At 33.8% G+C, this 22,866-nt stretch overlaps 1 protein-coding gene across 4 annotated transcripts in view; it reads left to right on the top strand.

The window, feature by feature from the left end:
- The window catches only part of LOC129916544 (protein eva-1-like), a 220,163-nt gene that overhangs the window by 176,931 nt on the left and 20,366 nt on the right, over window positions 1-22,866 (top strand). For all 4 annotated transcript variants that reach the window (XR_008772494.1, XM_055996549.1, XM_055996550.1 and 1 more), the window contains 3 exons: window positions 3,812-3,979; window positions 4,093-4,236; window positions 4,324-4,581. Coding sequence is in view for 3 of the 4 variants with exons in the window: in XM_055996549.1 (XP_055852524.1) it covers window positions 3,812-3,979; window positions 4,093-4,236; window positions 4,324-4,581 (570 nt within the window). In the remaining variant the exon portion in view is untranslated. The remainder of the gene's footprint in view (window positions 1-3,811; window positions 3,980-4,092; window positions 4,237-4,323; window positions 4,582-22,866) is intronic.

The raw sequence follows: 22,866 nt of genomic DNA, 5'->3' as shown, positions 1-22,866 counted from the left end.
ATAACAAGTTTGAAGTCAATCGGTCCATCCGTTCAGGCTGTAGCTCCTTATACAGACAGACTGACAGACTGACAGACTGACAGACTGACAGACTGACAGACTGACAGACTGACAGACTGACAGACTGACAGACTGACAGACTGACAGACTGACAGACTGACAGACTGACAGACTGACAGACTGACAGACTGACAGACTGACAGACTGACAGACTGACAGACTGACAGACTGACAGACTGACAGACTGACAGACTGACAGACTGACAGACTGACAGACTGACAGACTGACAGACTGACAGACTGACAGACTGACAGACTGACAGACTGACAGACTGACAGACTGACAGACTGACAGACTGACAGACTGACAGACTGACAGACTGACAGACTGACAGACTGACAGACTGACAGACTGACAGACTGACAGACTGACAGACTGACAGACTGACAGACTGACAGACTGATAGACTGACAGACTGATAGACTGACAGACTGACAGACTGACAGACTGACAGACTGACAGACTGACAGACTGACAGACGGACAGACGGACAGACTGACAGACTGACAGACTGACAGACTGACAGACTGACAGACTGACAGACTGACAGACTGACAGACTGACAGACTGACAGACTGACAGACTGACAGACTGACAGACTGACAGACTGACAGACTGACAGACTGACAGACTGACAGACTGACAGACTGACAGACTGACAGACTGACAGACTGACAGACTGACAGACTGACAGACTGACAGACTGACAGACTGACAGACTGACAGACTGACAGACTGACAGACTGACAGACTGACAGACTGACAGACTGACAGACTGACAGACTGACAGACTGACAGACTGACAGACTGACAGACTGACAGACTGACAGACTGACAGACTGACAGACTGACAGACTGACAGACTGACAGACTGACAGACTGACAGACTGACAGACTGACAGACTGACAGACTGACAGACTGACAGACTGACAGACTGACAGACTGACAGACTGACAGACTGACAGACTGACAGACTGACAGACTGACAGACTGACAGACTGACAGACTGACAGACTGACAGACTGACAGACTGACAGACTGACAGACTGACAGACTGACAGACTGACAGACTGACAGACTGACAGACTGACAGACTGACAGACTGACAGACTGACAGACTGACAGACTGACAGACTGACAGACTGACAGACTGACAGACTGACAGACTGACAGACTGACAGACTGACAGACTGACAGACTGACAGACTGACAGACTGACAGACTGACAGACTGACAGACAGGCGGACAGACGGACAGACGGACTTCCGGGACCCACTTTTTTGGCATTCTCTACCATCGTAATGTCATGGAAAAATGTTATCTCTACTTTTTTTTTTGTACGAATGCATAACTTGATATGTAGTACCTATATCGCAAGTAAAAAAGTTGTTGTACCATGTTTAAGATCCATCCATCATCCTGTTTTCATAATATTAATTTAAAAAAAAAATAAAGAGCTAGGCAGATATATAAAACAAATCCAGAAATGCGTTTTATCAAAATGTTATAAAATTTAAATATAACGGTTACTAAAATTGTTTTGTAGGCAGATTTCTGTTGAAGTCAGCTTCGTTCTTAACGAGAAATTTAAAAATAACAACAAGGGTTCTATTATTATTTCAAAAATAAGGTTTTGTTTGCAACATTACACACAAAAATTGTAATCAAAATCGTTACAACCAGTTGCAACCGTTTAAAAAAAAAATAATCTGTTCTATTTTGGTCGTATGGTGGCCGCTATAATAAGTTTTGGTAATCAAAAAAATTGCCCTGTAAAGCAAAAAAAAAAAAAAACTAAAACTAAAACCAAAAAAACTTTCACTTTAAACGTTTGGACAATGAATGGTCGTATTGTTCATTATTTTTAAAATACTTTTGAAGGTCAGCAATGGTCTACTCTTACGCTTATTTTGTTCAGTTTCTAATAAGAAAAAAAGTTACGCATACGCCACAGAGTCCCTCACAATTGAAGACAAAAATCGATTGAACCTTCACTAACTTCCGACTTACAATAAAACCAATGGGCCGATATGGCAAGGTTAATATGATTGTCCCATGAGGTCATGTCTTTTTGATCAGCTTTTTGGCTTGGATGCCTTTGTACCGTCATCATAAAGCCAAAACCGCGAATCTGCATTTTTTAATACTTTTTTCTTCACTTAAATGCGTCATTTAAGTAGTTATCGGTCTCTCTATGCACTCCATCGAACCCGATCGTGCAACTATTGCCTAGCAGTCTTAAAATATAAATTTCGGTTCTACAAGTTTCCACAAATTTGAATGAATTTCGAAAACTTTGAGGCCGTTTTTCTCAAAACTACAATTTTGCAGATTGGTGGTTTTGCTTTGTGCCTACTGCCTACGATATGCGAAACGAAACATTTATGATAAAGGAAAAAATCTTTTGTTCGTCGTTCACAAAACACCACGTCTTCTGATTTTCTGTCTCATCAAACGTCCAGCCAAATGAAATATCACAGCAAACCGTTTATTCCCACACCTGATTCATCAGAATCAGAAAGGGGATGAGTTGTCTCCAACTTAATCAAACTTTTATATAAAATGGTTTAAAATTGAAAGTTACTGGATTCCTAGAAAATTTTTATATTTTTCTAAGAGATTTGTAATAACTACATCACAACTGTTTGAAGTTCTTAATTTGTTTAAAATTTTTTAAACGTTCAATTAAAGTAGGTAACCCACCAACCTATAAAATACTTATATAACAGGTATCGACGTAATTTAAACTTTATTTTTTTCAATTTGCTGCGACCCACATCATCATATTATCCTATCAAGTACCGATACTCTTTTATAGTGCATGCATGCATGTCTGCCCCATTATAGTCAATTTCCTTATTAAAGTTGCAAAGAGGAGAAAAAGAAGCAAAAAAAAAAAAAAAAAAAAACACTGTGCCACGTCTCCGTTATTATTGAACTGACTAAACTTGAGCCTGAACGCTTTGGCTACATAAATGAAGAATCCCCTTTTATCCTCCATCGTTGCCTATTATATCGTTCCACACAGCACTCCTCCCGATTATGTTGTTAATGCGAAAAATTATGGCGAAACTCTCCAAATTGCCAATTTCCTGAAAACATGTACATACATATGCAAAATTGCATGCATACATGCATTCACTCTATAAAATAGCCAACTTTTGTGGGCCACCTACTCAACGAATCGAGCAATATGCATAACCATGTATATTCATCTTGTACTCCTGTGGGTGTGTATGCATTGCGTGCAATGTTACGTACGAACTCTTCTTCGTCGTCATCGTCGTCGTCGTCGACGGAAGGACCATGTCGCGCCATTTGAATGCGAAACTCAATAAACTTTTATGATCCGTTGTAAAAACGTTATGTCGGGCCTGAGACGATACCAGAGGACCACGATGGCGACACGACTTTACTCTTCCATACTGCATTTTCACCATGTACTCTCTCAATCGGGGATCAAATTGGTTTGGATGAACTGTGCTGGGCTCTTTTGTGTAAGCTAAAGGATATAATGCCCTTTGCAACGGTGCAATTTCCCCCCACAAATCGGTTTATTGGCAGAACTGGTTCTGGCTGCCATTGAAATCGAATTATCTCGACGACGACGTCCAGCGTATTGGCAGTTGTAAATAATTTATAAAGAGGAAGCCGCTTTTTCTACCCACACATACATATATACTAAAAGTTCACTCTTCAGAAAAAAAAAAAAGCAAAAACAACTGACTACTTCCGTATCCTCTTTTCAGATGAGTTCCGCAGCAAAATGGCATGCGAGAATGACAACATGCCATTGGTGTGTAATCCTTATTCCCGGATAGCGATATATAGTGCGAGTTTCGGACGTACAGAACGCGAAAGTGTCCAGTGCAGCAATGGATCTGATCACCCCGTCGAGGACGCCAGCAGCAAACAGAGTAAGTTGGCAATTAATGGCCCCGTACGCAGTAATGTTCCATTTTCATGGAGGGTTTTGTCTTCTTTTACTTCTTGTTTTTTTTTTTTTTTTTTTTTTTTTAATTTCCTCCAGCCTGTCTGGTGTCGTACGCAACCGAGACAGTGATGCAGATCTGCCACGGCCGGAGACGATGTTCAATCACAGCCGATGCCGGAACATTCGGTCGACCGTGTAAAGGCGAGGCCAAAATGTATTTGAAAGTTGTGTACACCTGCAGTAAGTATTGTAGTACAAAAGCGTTATGCGTCGCGCGATGATTTCGGGCGGGGATTGTAAATTAACATGTTTTTCTATTGTACACAGTTCCACGAAAAGTCCTCAAGGATAGATACGAAACAGAACCGGAATCTGATGAGCCACAACAGACAGAACTTGATTTGGACCAGGACGAACTGTACGACGAGGACCAATTCTATAAGGAGTCTGAAGCCATACCACCAGCACCAAAGTTACAAGGAGCGATACCCAATCCGGCGTTTCCATTCGATTTTTCGGGTGACATGATACCAACTAGTACATTGATGCCACCCTTGTTGTCTAGGAATGATAATAGTTTGGAAGGTAAGTGGATAATTGTTTAATTATGTTTGTTAACTTTTCCAGTAACTCTGTTGTTGGTATTAAGAAAGTTACATGTTTTTGTATTAAGGGTGTCAATACTTTAACAACTCCTTAACATTCTTAATTCCTTTTATTTAGCTTTTAATTCAGTCAAATAAGATGAAAAAAGGAGCAAACCTCGGAATGAATGCTAATAGAATATTTGTTTGTCTATAACATACCTCAAAAGTCTAAAAAAAATCTCATGTCCGCAAGTCGCAATTTTGAAGGTCAAAGCGCGAAAATAGAATGCCAAAACGAAGGTATCGAGCAAAAAAAATTTCTATTAGCATTCATTCCGAGGTTAAACCCTTATTTGACTGGATTATTTAGGTATAGAAAATTTCTATTGAGGGAAGTATGTATAAAAGAAGATATTTACGAAACTTTTATCCTATTACCATTCCGAGGTTTTCCCCCTTTTGTTGCCTTATTTGGCTGTACAAATCGCTGTTCATATTCATATAAATGTTTAATATTTGAAGAATTTTTTACTTTCCCGAGCTTCTGGAATGTATTTACTAACATAAATAATTATGAAACCAATGTTCGCTATTCCTGGCTAATTACGTTGGTAAAGCATTCGTCTAGTAACTCAAAAGTTCGATCCCTAGCGCGGCTGCCCATTTTTTCTTTTTTTTTTTTTTAAATAAATTGATGCTTTTTTTTAAAGTTGAAACAACTTTGATTTAAAAATGTTTTATTAGCTCAGGGAAATTAGTCAAAATATGGGCATGAAATCGCATTTTTCGCGGGACAAAATTTTTTTCATGGAATGTGTTCGGGTGGTTGTCCTTATCATAAAAGTCAATTTGTTGGGATAATTGGAGGTTGGGAACAGCCGCCATCTTGGAAAAGAGATTGGTATCGTTTCTAATGAATAGCTCCATTGTTATTCATTTTAACAAAAACTGACAAAGGTAAGACTTATTAACAATAAAATTATCTAAAAAATCATATACAAAACAATTCCGTGAGTTGATTAAATAAAATTTTATAGTTGGTCAAAGTGCGTGTTTGTATCGCAAGGTTGGGGCAAAATGATATTTGTTCATATATCTGACGAACTTTTGATTTGTTTGTATAATTCTTCAAAAATGAACTATAGTATTTATAATTATCTATAAAATGAGACCACAATCGTTATTGTGACCATCATATTGTAGAAGTAATCTAACTCCGAAACTCTCCATGTACTAGTCAAAAGTGAGAAAAAAGCTAGTTTTTTGCTAGTAGGCCGAGCAAATTTTGGGAGTAGAGGTACAACCAAAATATAAGTACGCAGTTTTGCAGCCATACGCGTCTTAATATCGATTTCAAATGTCTGACAACTCTAATTTTGTGCTTTATACGGTTTTCGGGGGGTTAAATAACTTAAGTTTTCCACTTAATGTGAATGGGCTAAATTTATACTTTTTGAAATTATAAATATACAAGCTGGTGCTTTATTATTTTTCCTAAATCTGGACATCTCAATCTCTGCTATGAGGTTAATAGAACTCACGATATAAGCTTTTTTAACTAACCATATCACGCTTTTCAATTCAAATAAACAAACAAAATCTAAACAAAAAAGCCTCTAAAACATAATCGCATCAACGGCTTATATCTTGAGTTCTATTGGTCACATCCTCAAGATTAGGGTGTTTAGATTTAGGAAAAATAATAAAGCACCAGCTTGTATATTTATAATTTCAAAAAGTATAAATTTAGCCCATTCACATTAAGTGGAAAACTTAAGTTATTTAACCCCCCGAAAACCGTATAAAGCACAAAATTAGAGTTGTCAGACATTTGAAATCGATATTAAGACGCGTATGGCTGCAAAACTGCGTACTTATATTTTGGTTGTACCTCTACTCCCAAAATTTGCTCGGCCTACTAGCAAAAAACTAGCTTTTTTCTCACTTTTGACTAGTACATGGAGAGTTTCGGAGTTAGATTACTTCTACAATATGATGGTCACAATAACGATTGTGGTCTCATTTTATAGATAATTATAAATACTATAGTTCATTTTTGAAGAATTATACAAACAAATCAAAAGTTCGTCAGATATATGAACAAATATCATTTTGCCCCAACCTTGCGATACAAACACGCACTTTGACCAACTATAAAATTTTATTTAATCAACTCACGGAATTGTTTTGTATATGATATTTTAGATAATTTTATTGTTAATAAGTCTTACCTTTGTCAGTTTTTGTTAAAATGAATAACAATGGAGCTATTCATTAGAAACGATACCAATCTCTTTTCCAAGATGGCGGCTGTTCCCAACCTCCAATTATCCCAACAAATTGACTTTTATGATAAGGACAACCACCCGAACACATTCCATGAAAAAAATTTTGTCCCGCGAAAAATGCGATTTAATTTACTAATTTCCCTGGGCTATATAACGGTAAACCACTTTAAACTAACGATGTCCTACTTTGATTTTAAAATTTTCGTCTTCAACGCAAAATCATTCCGAAAAATAGTTGAATCAAAGTGGTTTTCGTTGATTTTAAGTTATTTTTTTCCCTCAGTGTATAAAAGGTGAATTTATTGATTTGCAAAAGGGTGAATTTGATTCACAATAAATGGATTTAATTTAAGAAAAGGTGAATTAAATTTGCTAAAGGATAAGGTCTGTCGGCGGAATGTCTCCTTCTCCTAAAAGACTTGGTTACTAAACAAAAGAACTCGTTAATTTTCGGTATAAAAAGAAAAAAATTATTTTTGATTTAAAAAAAAAAATTAAAATCAAATTTTATTGAAATTTGATTATTAATTGCTATAAAATGGCATAAAAACATTGTTGCAAATTGCTTTATTTAAAAAATTATTTATTAAAAATTAGTTTTTTTTTTTTAAATTTTGAAATTTGTTTTCCTAAGAATGCATCTTTATGATTAAAATTAAACTGCCTACTGTTTTTGGAGATCAATTTCATTTAAAGAGTTGTTTTTCTTTTTATTCAACAACGAATTTTATGTTTTAAATTTTTTTTGTACATAAAAAATGAAATTGAAAATTTTAGCTATTTGGATCTTAAGAGTAAGTAGGTACGTGCGACCCAGTCGTATGGCATATTTCTTAAAGGTTACAGTAAAATGCATTTAAAAAAAATGCCAAACAAAAATCGAGACTTTAATCAAAACCAACCGTCTGTCAGTCAGTGCGTCTGTGAGTCCATCTGTACACATTTCTACAACCTATACGAGTAGATGGGATTTTCTTCAAATTTGGTAGGTACAGATGATTTTTGCAGAAACCTGAATGGTTTTTTTTTTTCGTCTGTTCGCTTGTAAAGTGTACCTCACATACAATTTTTTTTATGTTATTGCAATTTTCTCAAAGTTTTCTCTAACAATTTTGATTAAACTTTGCGAACGTTACATTTAACCATAGTTTACGCCACGCAAAATAATGCAATAACCAAACTTGGGGTTCGCGCGAACCCCAAAGCTTTTATGCACCTCTAATTGTTCATTATCAACAATTTGATGCATTGTCTCTTTCTGTTATTGATTCAGGTGACAGTTGCGGTGTCTTTTTATGATAACACGTGTTTGGTTTTGCCAAAATATAGGTACCTAATAAAAATTGTTGAAAATAGTCCATTTAAAGTCTTGGGGTTCGCATGAACCCCAAGTTTGGTTTGTGACTTTTTTCAGAAAAAAATTCCAGAAAATTATATAAAACCGCTTTTATGGAAAAAAGACAAAAAAACGTAAACAAAAATGAATTTCGTTCACTGAGTTTTCATCCCAGGTCGAAAAAACGATTTAGAAAAAAGTTATAACCATTTAAACATGCGTTGGGGTTCGCACGAACCCCAATTTGTAAACTAGGGTTTAAGAAAATTCAACAAAACAGCAGTCTTAATTTTTCTCAAAAAAAGTAAAAAAAAAAATTCATTGAATAAAAATGTGTACTCCATGTCAACCAGATTAATTCGAGTTACAGCCCAATATACTGATGCGATTTGCTTTAAATTTGTTAGTTGTGGGTTTAGACTTTGGAGTAGGAGGGTTCGTGGAACGATAAAATTTAATTCGTTAGCGATCGAAAAATTCAAATAAGAACTTATCGCAAAAGAAAAGTACTTATAATTAGACTTTTATTAACATTAAAAAATCCACTATTGTGTTAGTCAATTTTAATTGATCTTGATCTTGAAGTTTTTGTTTTCCGCAAGTCTGTTCTCAATATTTATATTACAACCAAGTTTGCGTTTTTAGTTTAAGTATTTAGGTATATTTTACTTTAAGAAAGTTTTTATTAAAAATTAACATCCTTACGATCTCTTATTTTCTAATGATTAATTACTCAATTTAATTTATTACCATCAGGATCAGATATTATAAATTCATCAAATCAAATCTCAAACCCTTATATCCCATCAAATATTAATTTTTTTTTTAATTTTAAGTCAATAACCTTGCCTAAAAAGAAAAACAAAATGAATTTGCATGTTCTAGTGGGTGTGTTGGATAAGTGTATACCTACACATAATCCCCTCGTATCGTCTGTCTCTCTTGAGAAAACCTCTTACCCATTCAGTCCACTGTGCAATAGTTCATGACCTTCCATGATGAACACCCACTTCTCAACACCATTATCATCACCACACTTCTATACCATCTACATTACGATCATCTTAACATGCCAAAAGAATTCAATTTGAATAATGTCTCCTTGAACACTCAGCCAGCGGGGTTTTGTTTGCCTGAAACGAATATTATAACCACCCGCTGGTGTGGTACAACTATGCTATACAAGGATGCCTACTACGCCTCCTTATTTGCATATCAAAAAAAAAAAAAACTTGTTTACTGAAATGCTGATGGCGCCCCATCCGTAGAAAGGCAGCAGCTTCTTCTTCTCCCCCCTTCGTCCATTTGACTTAGGTATTCATATCATCAAACATCATCCTTCCTAACTTAAAAATATAACATTGTCCTGGCCTTCTGTTACTTTTGTCGATGCATTTGATGCCTCCCTACATCATCGTCCTGAGAGAGGACATAATAAAGTCATTGCTCCACAGGAGATCGTTTTAATGATGTGTCTCGCTTGAGTTTTTTTTTTTTAGTTTTATTTTTGAGTGAATACATTAACACACTCCATGTCCTTGTTAGTTTTCCCTATACTTACAAGTTTGGGTTTGTTTTGAAAGTTTTCAACAAAAAATCAACTACTATGCAACCCATTCGGCCTTTGGGCTAAGGTATTCAAACAAAATATATATTCTAGCAACAACAAGTGATCCTGGTGGATATGATGAAGATTTCCTTATTCCACAAGCACCGGATGTAGATATCTTTGGACGAAGGGATGAAGAAGCAGCCATCACATCATCTAATGCGCCAACGCCGACGAAAAAGTTTTTTGAAAGGCGTAAGTGTGTGTATCCTGAAAGTAAGGAAGAGGAAGTTGGTCAAGAAGTCATGGCAAATTGTACGGACATAGAACGCGTTGAAGTAATTGGATTTTTGGTTAATTGGATGCAGGCGTACAGTTTTATCAAACGTGAGTTGCGGTTTTGTCGGGTGGATGTGTTGAACTTGCTCCCAACCCCAATTTCCTATTGAAAGGTAGAAACCCCAAAGTCGAACATTTTATGTTATGTGATAGTAATACATATACACGAAATGCACATTAATACTCCTCACTCACATTCCTGTCAGAAAAAGACCCTATAACCTTTCTAACTTGAAACCACATAAAATTAATTTTACTTTAACAAGGCAATTTACTGCGTGATTAATATTTTCTATTCACTTTTAAATGACTTTCATAAACAACAAAATTGACATTTCGAAATCCAATCAATCAGACATCTTGTTTGCGGTTTTGAAAAGTTTTATAAAGGGTTCAAAAGGACCAAAACTGAAGAAGAAAAAAATAAATAATTAACAAAAATTGAAGGGATAAGAAAAATGAAATGTATCACATCCATACATATATTAGCGTGGTACTTACTTAGTAACTTTGTGAATATGTCAAAACCCTTTGAAAAGTCCAGAAACACTAAAAATGTTCCAATTATCGTATTTTGTTCATATACTATATATAAAAATTAAATGCTGTTCGTTAGTCTCGCTAAAACTCGAGAACGGCTTGACAGATTTTCCTTATTTTGGTCTTGAATTATTGGTGGAAGTCCAGGGAAGGTTTAAAAGATCATACCATACGCCAAGGATTAATAGTTAGGGTGGTCCAACAAAAATATTTTTTTAACGATTCTTTCAAATTTTGTGTGCATCAGTTTCGGCAAAATCTATTTTTCACACACAATGGTGGTCCAATAATTTTTTTTTTTTATGATTCAGCTTTGAAAATTATGAGATTATCAAATTAAATACTTCACATAATTTTTTTTTTTTGAAATTTCCGAATGATTAATAAATCAAAAAAAAAAAAAAATCAAAAAAAGGCAAATTACCTAATTAAAAAAAAGCTAAGTTTATTTATTATAAATGTATTTGCCTAAACTACAAAACCATTAGGGTGGGCCAACAATGTTTTTAGGGACGATTGTTATGAAATTTTGTGTGCATATAAAGTAGGTCTAAGGTTCGGCAAAAATCTATTTTGAATGCTTCAAACAAATCGTTATTATTATTTTTTGGAATGATTTTTATAAAATCTTAGGTGTTTATATAACTGGAGAACGGCTGAAACGATTTAGTTGAAAATTGGTGGGGAGGTAAGTTAGCACCAGGAGAAGGATATAGGAAACTTTTGAAAACTGCATTGTTAATGCATTTTGTTTTGGAATAGGCACACAGGAATTTCGCATCTTATGCATCCAAATAAAATACACATCCACACAAAAAAAACATTTTATGGTTTAACCGAAATTTACCATGTCCATCATGTACATTTTGTCTAAAAACAAGCAAAAAGCATCATTTAAAAAAATTCTGAACTTATGGCACATGAACTTAGGGTATTTTTGGACGCTGGACCTTATGACACCAAAACCAAAACAATCTGACTTTGCTTAAATTTTTTTAAAAATTTGTTTCTATGAGGTAAAAACATTGTTATCACACGGTAAAGAAATTAAAATTGTCTATCCCGAACTCTCTGCGAATTGTTCTTTGGGCAATGAAGTTTTTGGTGAAGTCATTTATGGGTAAATCTGGGATTTAAAGTGAAATTCTCAAAATGTGCCTGTTTTCTTTAAGTGCATTTTTTCATTTAATTGCCCATTCTTAGCAAATTTTGGGTAGCATACGTTTTTTTTGTGTTTTCTTATTTGGTAATCAATAGTTTTGCACTTTTTTACGATCGAAGCCTAAATAAGTTCAACATTTTGATACATGCTTGGAAAATGTAAAATGCATTACCTTACCTTACCAACATTGAAAAACAACGTTTGTCAAAATACTTTTCCACTCCAAAATTCGCACAAAAATGGCAACACCGAAGCATAATACCACCCATATAAATGACCGTTTACTTGGATCTTTTAACTTTAACCGTTATAGATTATTCTCATCAGATCGAGAAATGTTCATTATGTCAAAATACTTATTCCGACTATTGTATATTTATTATCCTAATTTCCTCATTATTTGCTCTAAGGCGGGACAACGTTCGCCGGGTCCGCTAGTTGAACATAATTATTTTAAATCAACGAAAAATTAAATGTTCAGTTTTGTTAACCGTTGTAATTTTTTATTATTTCGTTTTTTAACTCTACTTTAGACATAGTTTGCAACAATATAACGCCAAACTAGTAATTTTTTTTTTAATGTAAAATAAATAAAAAAGCTGTCAAAATATTTCATAATTATTAAGTAAAAATCCAAAAAAGGCCCAAAATCAATGTTTTTCCAATTTGGCATATTTTGGGCTTTAAAAAAATTTTTATTTTCTTCAATTAAATTTATGTATGTTCCACCTAAATCAGAGATCGAACAAATTTTTGATATTAAAATAGGTGAATTTGCAACTTATTATATTAGAAAATTAAAATTCTGTCTAAACGCTTATTCTGTGTCATAAAATCCCCAAATTGTTGTTATCTTTAAATGATATACATATTATTATATAATTCAAAGATTATTGACGTGATAACGTCTTATAAATCGATGAACCATGGCAGCCACCACAAAAAAGTGACGCCATTTTCTAACGTTACACTCTCGCACTTTCGCAGTGCGGCAAAAAATTTCAATTCAAAATTAAAAATAAACTATTAGAGACACAAAAATCTTCTATAGCTTATTTGAAAGATAATAACCTAAAGCTTAATACAAATGAAGGATTTTTAAAAATTCCGTCATTTAATAGGGTAAACAGGGGTAAAACGGAAAGATGAAATTTGGGCTAAAATCTAAACGCGAAGTCGTAGATAATTGATTATTTTTGCTTTAGATAGATGAGATTAATTTAAGAAGAACTGCATTTAAGAACAAATTTTGAAACTAATCTATAATGTTTTGTTTAAACGTTGTACAGGTGATGGGTCTATGACAAAATGATGATTTTGAGTAAAGGAAATTTTTTTTGACAACTCTAAAGATGCCAGGTTGAAGATGAGAGAAAAAAAATTAGGGGTTTGATAAGGATTTTTTTCCAACACTCTGCGTTTCGAAATATGAATTTTTGAAAAACACCTTATTTTTTAGAGGTATTTTTGGGTAATTTTTTATTTTTAGCTTTTTTTTGGAGCGTTCAAAAAATCTTAAACTTATAGGACATGTATGTTTTGGCCTTATGCATACATGTGTAAAAACTTGGAATCGTTTAGTGAGTTGTTTCTGAATAACGGAAGAAACTAGTTTTTAAAAAACACGTTTTTTGTCCGTTTTTAACCGATTTTCATCGTTTTTTATTTTTATCTTTTTTTCTTTAATAGATACAGGAATAAAATATATAGAGTAATGATAGACCATGAGCACGACTAAATGTGTTAATTATGAAAGTGGACTAAGTCACTCATAAAAATGGCATCAAATCCAGCCTAAAAATAATTATTATTTAAGGGGTAAAGTTTATTTGAACGCGAAATTGCAGTAAATAAACTTCTTTATTGCTCCTCTAGTGATTTCATAAAAGAAATATAATTAAATCGTTATAAGAAAATTATTATGTAAGTTTTTCTTTAAACAATGCAAAAAGTGACTTAGTCCACTTTCATAATCAAGGGCACAAATGTGAGCGAAGTTTCAATCATTTTCGTAAACATAATTTTGAGATAACGGTAAAATAAAATTTTAGAATTCAAGGTTATAACTTTTGACCAAGAGCAGATAGAAATTTTATTAAACTTTTATGAGCATACTGATACAATTACCTTTCATTTGGTATATCACAAATAACGGTAGACTAACTACAAGCTACACAATGTTAAATCAAGAAACTTGCGAAAAACCTCAAAACACCAGTGGAGATCTGTTGCCCCCCGAACAGCCACCAGTGTGGGAAAAACCGTAATCTCAGTCTGGAAATTTGACATGGTTGACTTTAAAAAATTCTAACTTCTCTTGTAGGCATCTTTGAAATCAGATTGATACGTCATATAAGCTTTCACATGGTATAAAATTTTTTATAGGTTGTCAAACAAAAAAATTGATTCCATAGCCTGAGAACATAAAAATAAATGTTTTTTTTTTGCTTTTTTAATGAAATTTGATCGAGTTAAAAAAATTCTAGCTCTTTTTGTAGATGTCTCATAGACCTGATCGATATATATATCTTAGCTTAGACAATTGACTTTCAGATGGTATTAAATTTTTTACAGGTTGTTAGGGAAAAAAATGGAATTAATGACGTGAGAAGATAAAAATTCATGTTTTTTTTGCTTTTTTGATGAAAATGATTGTTTTCAATAAGTTATTTTTATACTTTTTGCACATTGTAAAAATTTGAAAAGGGTTTTATTCTTAAAAAGAAATACTTGGCTTTTAAATTGCATAATTTTTTTTGTAAGCTTTTAAAATATAATAATTAATACATATAAATTATGATTGTTTGAAAAAAGTAAACGCTTCAATTGACTCATTTTAAACAAAAGCACACAACCTGTTTTCTGACGACGTTATTACGTAAAATCATCATCCGTAAACCGGCTTTACAGACAACCTCTTTTTTTTTGAGAAAAACTATGTAAAATTGCATTGAATCTGCTAAAAATTCAAATAATATGAGCTTATTTTAGGAGACAAAAATTTGGCAAACCTTTTAGAACATAAAATAAATCTTCTAAATATTAAAACCAAAACCCTGTCGCAAACAATTGTGCAGTGATAAAACTTGAATTTATTTTAATTTATATGATTTTCGTTAAAATTGAAACGTTCATCGCATTTTCTATCACTGCTCAATTGTTTTTGACAGAGGTTCGGTCTTTAAAGATTTATCTAAAACTCGGGTCGGAAGCCAAATAAATGAAATAATCAGGATAGGATTGTGTTGTGAGAATTGATTTAATTTGACAACAGACATTAGAAAATTGTTTCTTTTTGCTTGAATTGTAATCAGAAATTAAAGAAAGGAGCTATTCCATATTTTTGGCTAAGTCCAAAAGCACAAACGGAATAACTGAAATAAAGTTAAAAGAATTTCATAGAATTATAAAAAAAGTGGGAGTGAGAGCCTTCGTGATATATCCATCAGGCCGCTCCCAGCCTTATTTCGGTTTCCAGTTATAAGCTCACCGAAAATTATCCAGCCTTCCCGGTATCGAGGGCAAATGAAAAAAAAAAGAAAAACCATAGGCTCAGGGAACGTTAGAACGTTTATAATAATAATAATTACAACCTAAGTCTGCACGCTGCTGCTGCCGCGTCGGTCGCTCCACAGAACTTGTGCTGACTAAATTAAAATTCTCCCTGAAGTGGCAATCAGTTGTGCTTGTGAGAGTAGGAGTATAGTAGTTTGTAAGCACAGGAGTTAAAGCAGTTACTTTAGTCCCTATTCCTGTTTCTACCCTCAGGTGTAGTGGCAGCAAATCCTTGTTTAATTGTTAATTTGTAAAATTGTAAATCGCGCGCTAGCTGAAATTAACCCTTAGCATCCTGGTTTAATGACGCTGAAGATTATGATGACGATGATGATGAAGTAGAGTGGGTTGGGTTAGGTAAAATGCCACTCTTCTGCAAGTGGTTTTGTTCTGCTGGTGATGATGATGCTGGAGCGGATGCTTTTCAAATGCATGACTCCGCTTGGAGCCTTTATTTATTTTTTTTTTTTTTTTTTGTACAAATGCAAAAAATAAAATGAGAAAAACAAAATGGAGCGCAATGGAGTATCCGTTAATTTTGTATATTTTTTTTGTTTTTTTTTGCTGTGCTCTTTTAACCCTACTCAATCGGGTTAATCCACCAAAAATAAAGAAGACGAAAAAAAAAAATTAAAACCAAAACAAAAACATCGAGGGAGTGTTTCAGTTTCAGGTTGATTGCAGATTCAAAATTGCGATGTGTTTGTTTTTAATTTTATTTTTTTTTTTAAAGCTTGTATATGATGTTTTTGCCTGGAGCTACAGACACCCCAAATTTTAGGTTGAATTATTTGAATCGCATAGTTCTATGGGTTCTTTTTTGTGACTAGAGGGACCTGTGTAGTTGCATTTCCCTCGAGTTCTGATTAGAGGTTATTTAGTATTTTTTTTTATTTTTTTTTTTTTTTTTAATAAATTGTAGGTACTTTTACCAGAATGTATAGTTCTATTCATTATCAAATATTTGAATGTGGTAGATAGAGTGAAGCAAAGCACAAATAGGCTAATGGAAACTATTTACATAATGCCAAAGTATTAAAGTTTTTAGTTTTTTGTATACCTAGGTATTTTTGGTGTAGGTTGGTATTTGATTTTTTTTTTTTTTTTTAGCTGAAAAGTTAAATTTGAAATTAATTGAAAATAAATCATTGAAAATTATTTAGTAAAAGATTATTTATTTTGTAGGTACCTATAGTGATTAATTTTCAATGAAGGATGAAAAATTAAATTTTAATAATATGTACGTACCTACATAGGTGTGGCTACTTTAAAAGAATAAAAAATGATGTGCCAATTGGGCGTAGAATAAGCAAAAAAGGAATATATCTACAAAGAATTCTTATTACTAATATAAATATTAGGGTGGGTCAAAAAAATCGAAATTCTTTTTTTTTTTATTTGGTACTCCGAAAAATAGATTGGTAGACACCTCTAGAATATACACACCAGATATGAGTTCTTAATATTAATGGGAAGGTCCTCCGCTTTGCAATTTTCCATTTTTACATCAAGCTTCTACTAAAAAAAAAATATTTTTTTTTTTAAATCGACTCTTTAGCAAATTTCTTTACATATTCTTGTAGGAAATTGAATGGTCTACAAAAAAGGCCCTGTACACTTTTTTCGTTTGTCTAATCGTTTAATAGATATTTGAGGTCCAAAAATTGAGAAAATCTTTAAAAATTCGTTTTTTGTTCTTAATTTTGTAACAAATTGAAAAATAATAATAATTGAACGTGTAAGACATATTCTTGTAGAAAATAGATTGTTCCAAAAAAAAGGTCTTATTAACTTTTTTCATTAATCTAACCATTCTAAAGATATTCGAGGTCAAACTTAAAAAAAATTATAAAAACATTTTTTACTAGGTATTAAAAAATTTTCAAATTCACTGAAAATTCATTATTTTCAAATTAGCAAGATAAATATTCTTGTAGGGGCTTAAACGTTCTACAAATAATTCTTTGACATCATATTGATTGTTTTAACCGTTTAGAAGATATTGGTATCCAAACTAATGCTCACTGATTTCAATAGTTTTCATATGAGCCGTATGCATTGCGATTTGGATACGAATACGGTTATACAATATACGGTTAAAGCAATCAATTTGATGTCAAGCAATTTTTTGTAGAACGTTTACCGTTTACGTCCCTACAAGAATATTTATTTTATTTGAAAATAATGAATTTTCAGTGAATTGGAAAATTTTTAAAATTAAAAAATGTTTTTATAATTTTTTTTAACTTTGACCTCGAATATCTTTAGAATGGTTAGATTAATGAAAAAAGTTACTCAGACCTTTTTTGTGGAACAATCTATTTTCTACAAGAATATGTCTTGCACGTTCAATTATTATAATTTTTCAATTTGTTACAAAATTAAGAACAAAAAACGAATTTTTAAAGATTTTCTCAATTTTTGGACCTCAAATATCTATTAAACGGTTAGATAAACGAAAAAAGTGTACAGGGCCTTTTTTGTAGAGCGTTCAATTTCCTACAAGAATATGTAAAGAAATTTGCTAAAAAGTCGATTTTTAAGAAAATTATTTTTTTTAGTAGAAGCTTGATGTAAAAATGGAAAATTGCAAAGCGGAGGACCTTCCCAATAATATTAAGAGCTCATATTTGGTGTGTATATTCTTGAGGTGTCTAGCAATCGACTTTTCGGAGCACCAAATCAAAAAAAAAATTTCGATTTTTTTGACCCACCCTAATAGATACATATAGTATATAATCGTATAGGTATATTCAATTCAATATCATTGGCTTTTCTTATGATATCAACAAGATTGGACGATAGTAGGTACGTAACAATAACCTTTTACAACAGACCGTCCGTCAATTTTGGAAGTTTTTATGTTTTGGTACAGTTGTTTATAGTTACATATACTATAGCTACGGTGACCATATTTCTGGAAGCGAAACCCGGGACAGATAAAAAATTCGTTAGATCGTTTTGAAAATATTGATTTTTCAAAAAAAAAAAAATTAAATTTTTTTAAATGAGTTTTCATAATTTGTCCTTATTTTGATATCAAGATATCCTAAACCATGTTATAGGAGCGTTTTTGTTGAAATCATTTGAGTTGTTTACGAAATCGTAAATCAAGAAAATGGTTTTATAATAATGCCTGTTGAAAACTTCTAAGAAAATATTTTTTTAATCAAAATCGGGAGAGCTGTTTTTTAACATTTTAATTTTATTTTAAATGATTTGGAAATTGTATGATTTTTAACACAGCTTTTAATATGTCCTTAAAAGTTTTGAAACTAATCTGGGTTCTTTACTCTTCCATATAAGTTGTTCTTTATTCGAAAACATTTTACCTGGTGTAGCAACCTGACAAACAGAAGCTGGAACTTAATAATTGACGAAAATTTAAAAAAAAACTAAAGCCTACTGAAAAGACCAACACCATTTCAATACAATGAAAACGACTGCTCTGTGTCGTGTCTAAAACTGAACTCTTTTATTTAAGTAAAGTTAAACTACATTACAGCTATTTCTTATATCTAATACAAATATTTCTTAACCTATCTTATCTCTATTTGAATAGGGATATCGACTGTATGACGCGCCGCATCCCTTGTAGACACAACATGCTGCTTCCAGATGTGAGTCATAAACCCAATCTAAGCATTCTTTTATTGTGGTATACAAAGGATCAGCACGGCACACATAGTCTATCTATCCCTACTCATATAAAGCTACCTGCGCATATGAATAATCTTAACTAGATAATTCAACACCTACTCTAGATGCGAAACGAAAATTCGTATCTATGCCAGAATATATGGAGATTTTTCAATTGTTTGTCACTCCCATTTATTTGTCCAGGCAATTTTTCTTGCAGCTAAAGTTTGTTCCCTTTGGAGACTTAGAAAAATGTTCGTTTTGCTTTATCAGCGTACTAGGCTTGATGCTTTATCCGAAAAATTAGAAAAATTTTAATTTCCAGCCACTCTTTTCTTGTTTTCAGTAAAAAGTATTTAAAATATTGAATAAAAAAATCAGAGATTGTCCAAATACGGGACAGTCACGGGACAAATTACAAAATACGGGACACTTATACGTCCCGGGTTTCTTAAATAAAAACCCGGGACAAGCTGTAGAAATACGGGACAGTCCCTGGTAAACCGGGACGGATGGTCACCGTAACTATAGCCCAATGATTGTACTAAGTTTTTTCGGACTAGAGTGTCTCACGAAACATTGTCGAAAATGCAAAAAATTAATTAAGAACAAATTAATGCATTCTCAATATGAGCTTCGCATGGTAATATGTATAATATACATAAATTGCCATTACCATTACGATTTAAAAAAAAAAACTTCACAAGTTGTACGCATTAGCCTTCGGCTTTGATTTGACAGGAGACTAATTCAATTTGGCACGTGCCCCATATAATTTTGTCTTATGTAGGTACTTTGGGGTATATCCATTGTAACGGGTGTTACACAAGCTTGGTCCAAATGCCCCTCTCATAATAGAGATGAAAAAGCACGACTCGAAATGGACTACAAGCGCTACAAGAAGGAAGCCAAGAAGAAATGCGCCCAGCATAAAGCAGAGAGTACGGAAAGCATGCTGATGCAAACCAGGCTCTCCAGGAACTGCGACATGCCAAGATGAACAGGGGTGCAGCCATCTTCAAAATTGCCGCTCAAAGGAGAAGGAATGCTCAGGAAATACGTTCACCAAAGTTCATTAACGATGCTCAAGGCCTACTACTTGTGAATGACGACAAAATTCTCCACAGGTGGCGACAGTATTGTGATGAACTCCTAAATGAGCAATTTCCCAGGATATACTTTCCAACAGCCGAACCTAATTTAGACGAAGTACCCGACCTTACAGTCGAAGAAGTTAGCGTGGCGGTGAAAAACTCCAAGAAAGGAAAAGCTATTGGTCCAGACGAAATACCCTCTGAGTTCTGGAAGAAGATGGGAGACATTGGGTGTAAATGGCTCACGATTCTCATCTCCAAACTCATTAGCGGTGACCAAATGCCAAATCAGTGGAGAGAAAGTTTCCTTCTCCCAATCTACAAAGGAAAGGGGGACACACGAAACTGTGATAACTACCGATCGATTAAGCTGATGTCACACACCATGAAGATCGTTGAGCGGATTTTGGACGGCCGACTGCGAAAAATAATACGGCTGTCTGATGACCAGTGCGGGTTTGTCTCGGGTAAATCAACCACAGATGCCATACAGAGTTTAAGAATCCGAATGGAAAAACACCGTGATTCCTCAAGGGATTTGCATATTGTGCTGGTTGATTTCGAAAAGGCATTCGATAGACAACCACGAGATCTGATTTGGGTGTCCCTGAGACAGCGAGGGGTTCCGGAAATCTACGTACGGATGATCAAGGACATGAACGATGAAGTAAAAACGAATCTAAAATGCCCCGCAGGAGTCACCGAAGAGTTCCCAATCAAAGTCGGTGTGCACCAGGGAAGCGTCCTGAGTCCTTTGCTCTTTATTACAGTCCTTGACTTTCTGCTTGAAGGAAAAGTGACGGATCCGAAAGTGAATCAGTTATTCTTTGCTGATGATGGAGCCATCATAAGTGAAGATCCAACATCCTTGCAACGAGCACTTGATGTGTGGGTGGATGTTCTGTAGGGAAGTGGGTACCGGTTAAGCGCGAAAAAGACAGAATATATCTGCTGTCCATTTTCTGACCCAGACGGCCCTATTCCGGACATTTACCTGAATGGAACAACACTTCCCAAGTGCGAAAAGTTCAAATATCTTGGATCTATGATAAACAACCAAGCTTCTTGTGATGACGACATCAACCACCGAATAAGTGTAGGGTGGATGAAGTGGCGCGAAAACTCTGCCATCTTCTGTGACCGAAAAATGCCCCCTAAACTGAAAGGAAAGCTCTATACTGCAGTTGTTCGCCCGGCACTTACATACGGTTCACAATGTTGGACAATGTACAGAACGTATGAGAGTAAACTGACAGCAGCTGAGATGAAGATGCTTCGTATGACAGCAGGAGTAACAAAGCTTGATCGAATCAGAAGCAAGAAAATCCGAGGAAGCCTTCACATCAAAAAACACCATCTTGGATAAAATACAGCATGACCGTTTAAGCTGGTACTGTCATGTACAAAGACGAAACTCTGAGAACCCAGTTCAAAAGGCGATCGCTTACGACGTTCCAACGCAATCGCGAAGAAGAGGCAGGCCTAAGAACTCATGGAGAAGACAAATGCAACGACAACTGCATTCAGTTGGCCTTAGACATTTAACAATTCAAAATCGAGAAGCCTGCCGACGTTTCCTGAGGTCAACCCGGCGAACCCCACATGCGGAGCCGTAGTGTGAAGCAGTAAAGTGGGAGAGTTGTGACCCCATCCGAGATCATGACTATCGTCGATAATGGGGAAGAAGAACGGGTGTTACACACGGTTACTTTATTTTTCGTTCCTAACTTGGGTACTATTAACTAAATAAAGTTTTTATTAGCTTCAATATCTAATATATTTAATTCTCATTAAACATACCTGTGTAAAATAACATTTTGTTAACCTGTCTTTTAACGTCACAAACTCTGTGTGTGACGGTGTGACATTAGAAAATGGATTAAGTCTGCTTCGGTGACTTTCCTTTTGTAATAAAAAGTCGTGGATATCATATTCAATATTAAAGAAGATTAAATTTCGTTTCCAGAAAACATATATACACATTTCAAGGAAATAAATACAAAAATGTGCTTTTATAACAATTTCAAAATGTAACGGTGTGACATATTTTTGTAACAAATGTGACACTGTAAGAAAAAATGTACCTACTTATAAAATACATATGAATATTAAAGAAAAAAGCAATAGCTAACTTCAAATATCAAATATTTAAGCATTATTTTCACAATTAATAATTTGTTTATAGAATAACTTAAAGCTTTTGCTTAAGTTATCAAAAGTAAAAATTAAAAAAGTAAAATGGTGAAAATTGGAAAAAGAAAATTAATTTATAAAATAATCCTAAAAAAATAATAACAAAAATATGTGTCTGAAAATTTTTAATAAAGTTGTTTCAGCCTTTAACAAAATTTATATCTACGTGATTACCTAAAAAATATGTGAATTTTCGAAAAAACACCACCACCATTTTAGAAATAAAAAATTAATAATCATTTTTATCAAAAAAACAAAACCGACTTCCATGGATCGTTAAAAAAGGAATATAAAAAAAAAAATAAGAAAATCTTGGAAATTATCTGCTTAAAAATGTTTTATTTTGAAGTTAAAGTGAATCCAACTAAATATCGGTTAAATGCCTAACTTGATGTTCAGTTGGGCGCACGGACCGCGATGGACGGTGATCAAAATAAACTCCTCAAATGGTGATTCCCCACCAAGACAACTACTTAAAGCTTGAGGCAAATGTTAAAATGTTCTTATTCAACAAAACAGAATCAATGTAATTTAGTGGTCGTCTCAATAACCTTACCTAACATTTTTAGTTTCAAAGAAAAAAATTAT

The sequence above is a fragment of the Episyrphus balteatus genome, chromosome 3, assembly GCF_945859705.1.
Source record: "Episyrphus balteatus chromosome 3, idEpiBalt1.1, whole genome shotgun sequence".
Classification (NCBI taxonomy): Eukaryota; Metazoa; Arthropoda; class Insecta; order Diptera; family Syrphidae; genus Episyrphus; species Episyrphus balteatus.
Note: the sequence above shows the minus strand (reverse complement) of the source record. Positions and strands in the feature narration are given on the sequence as shown.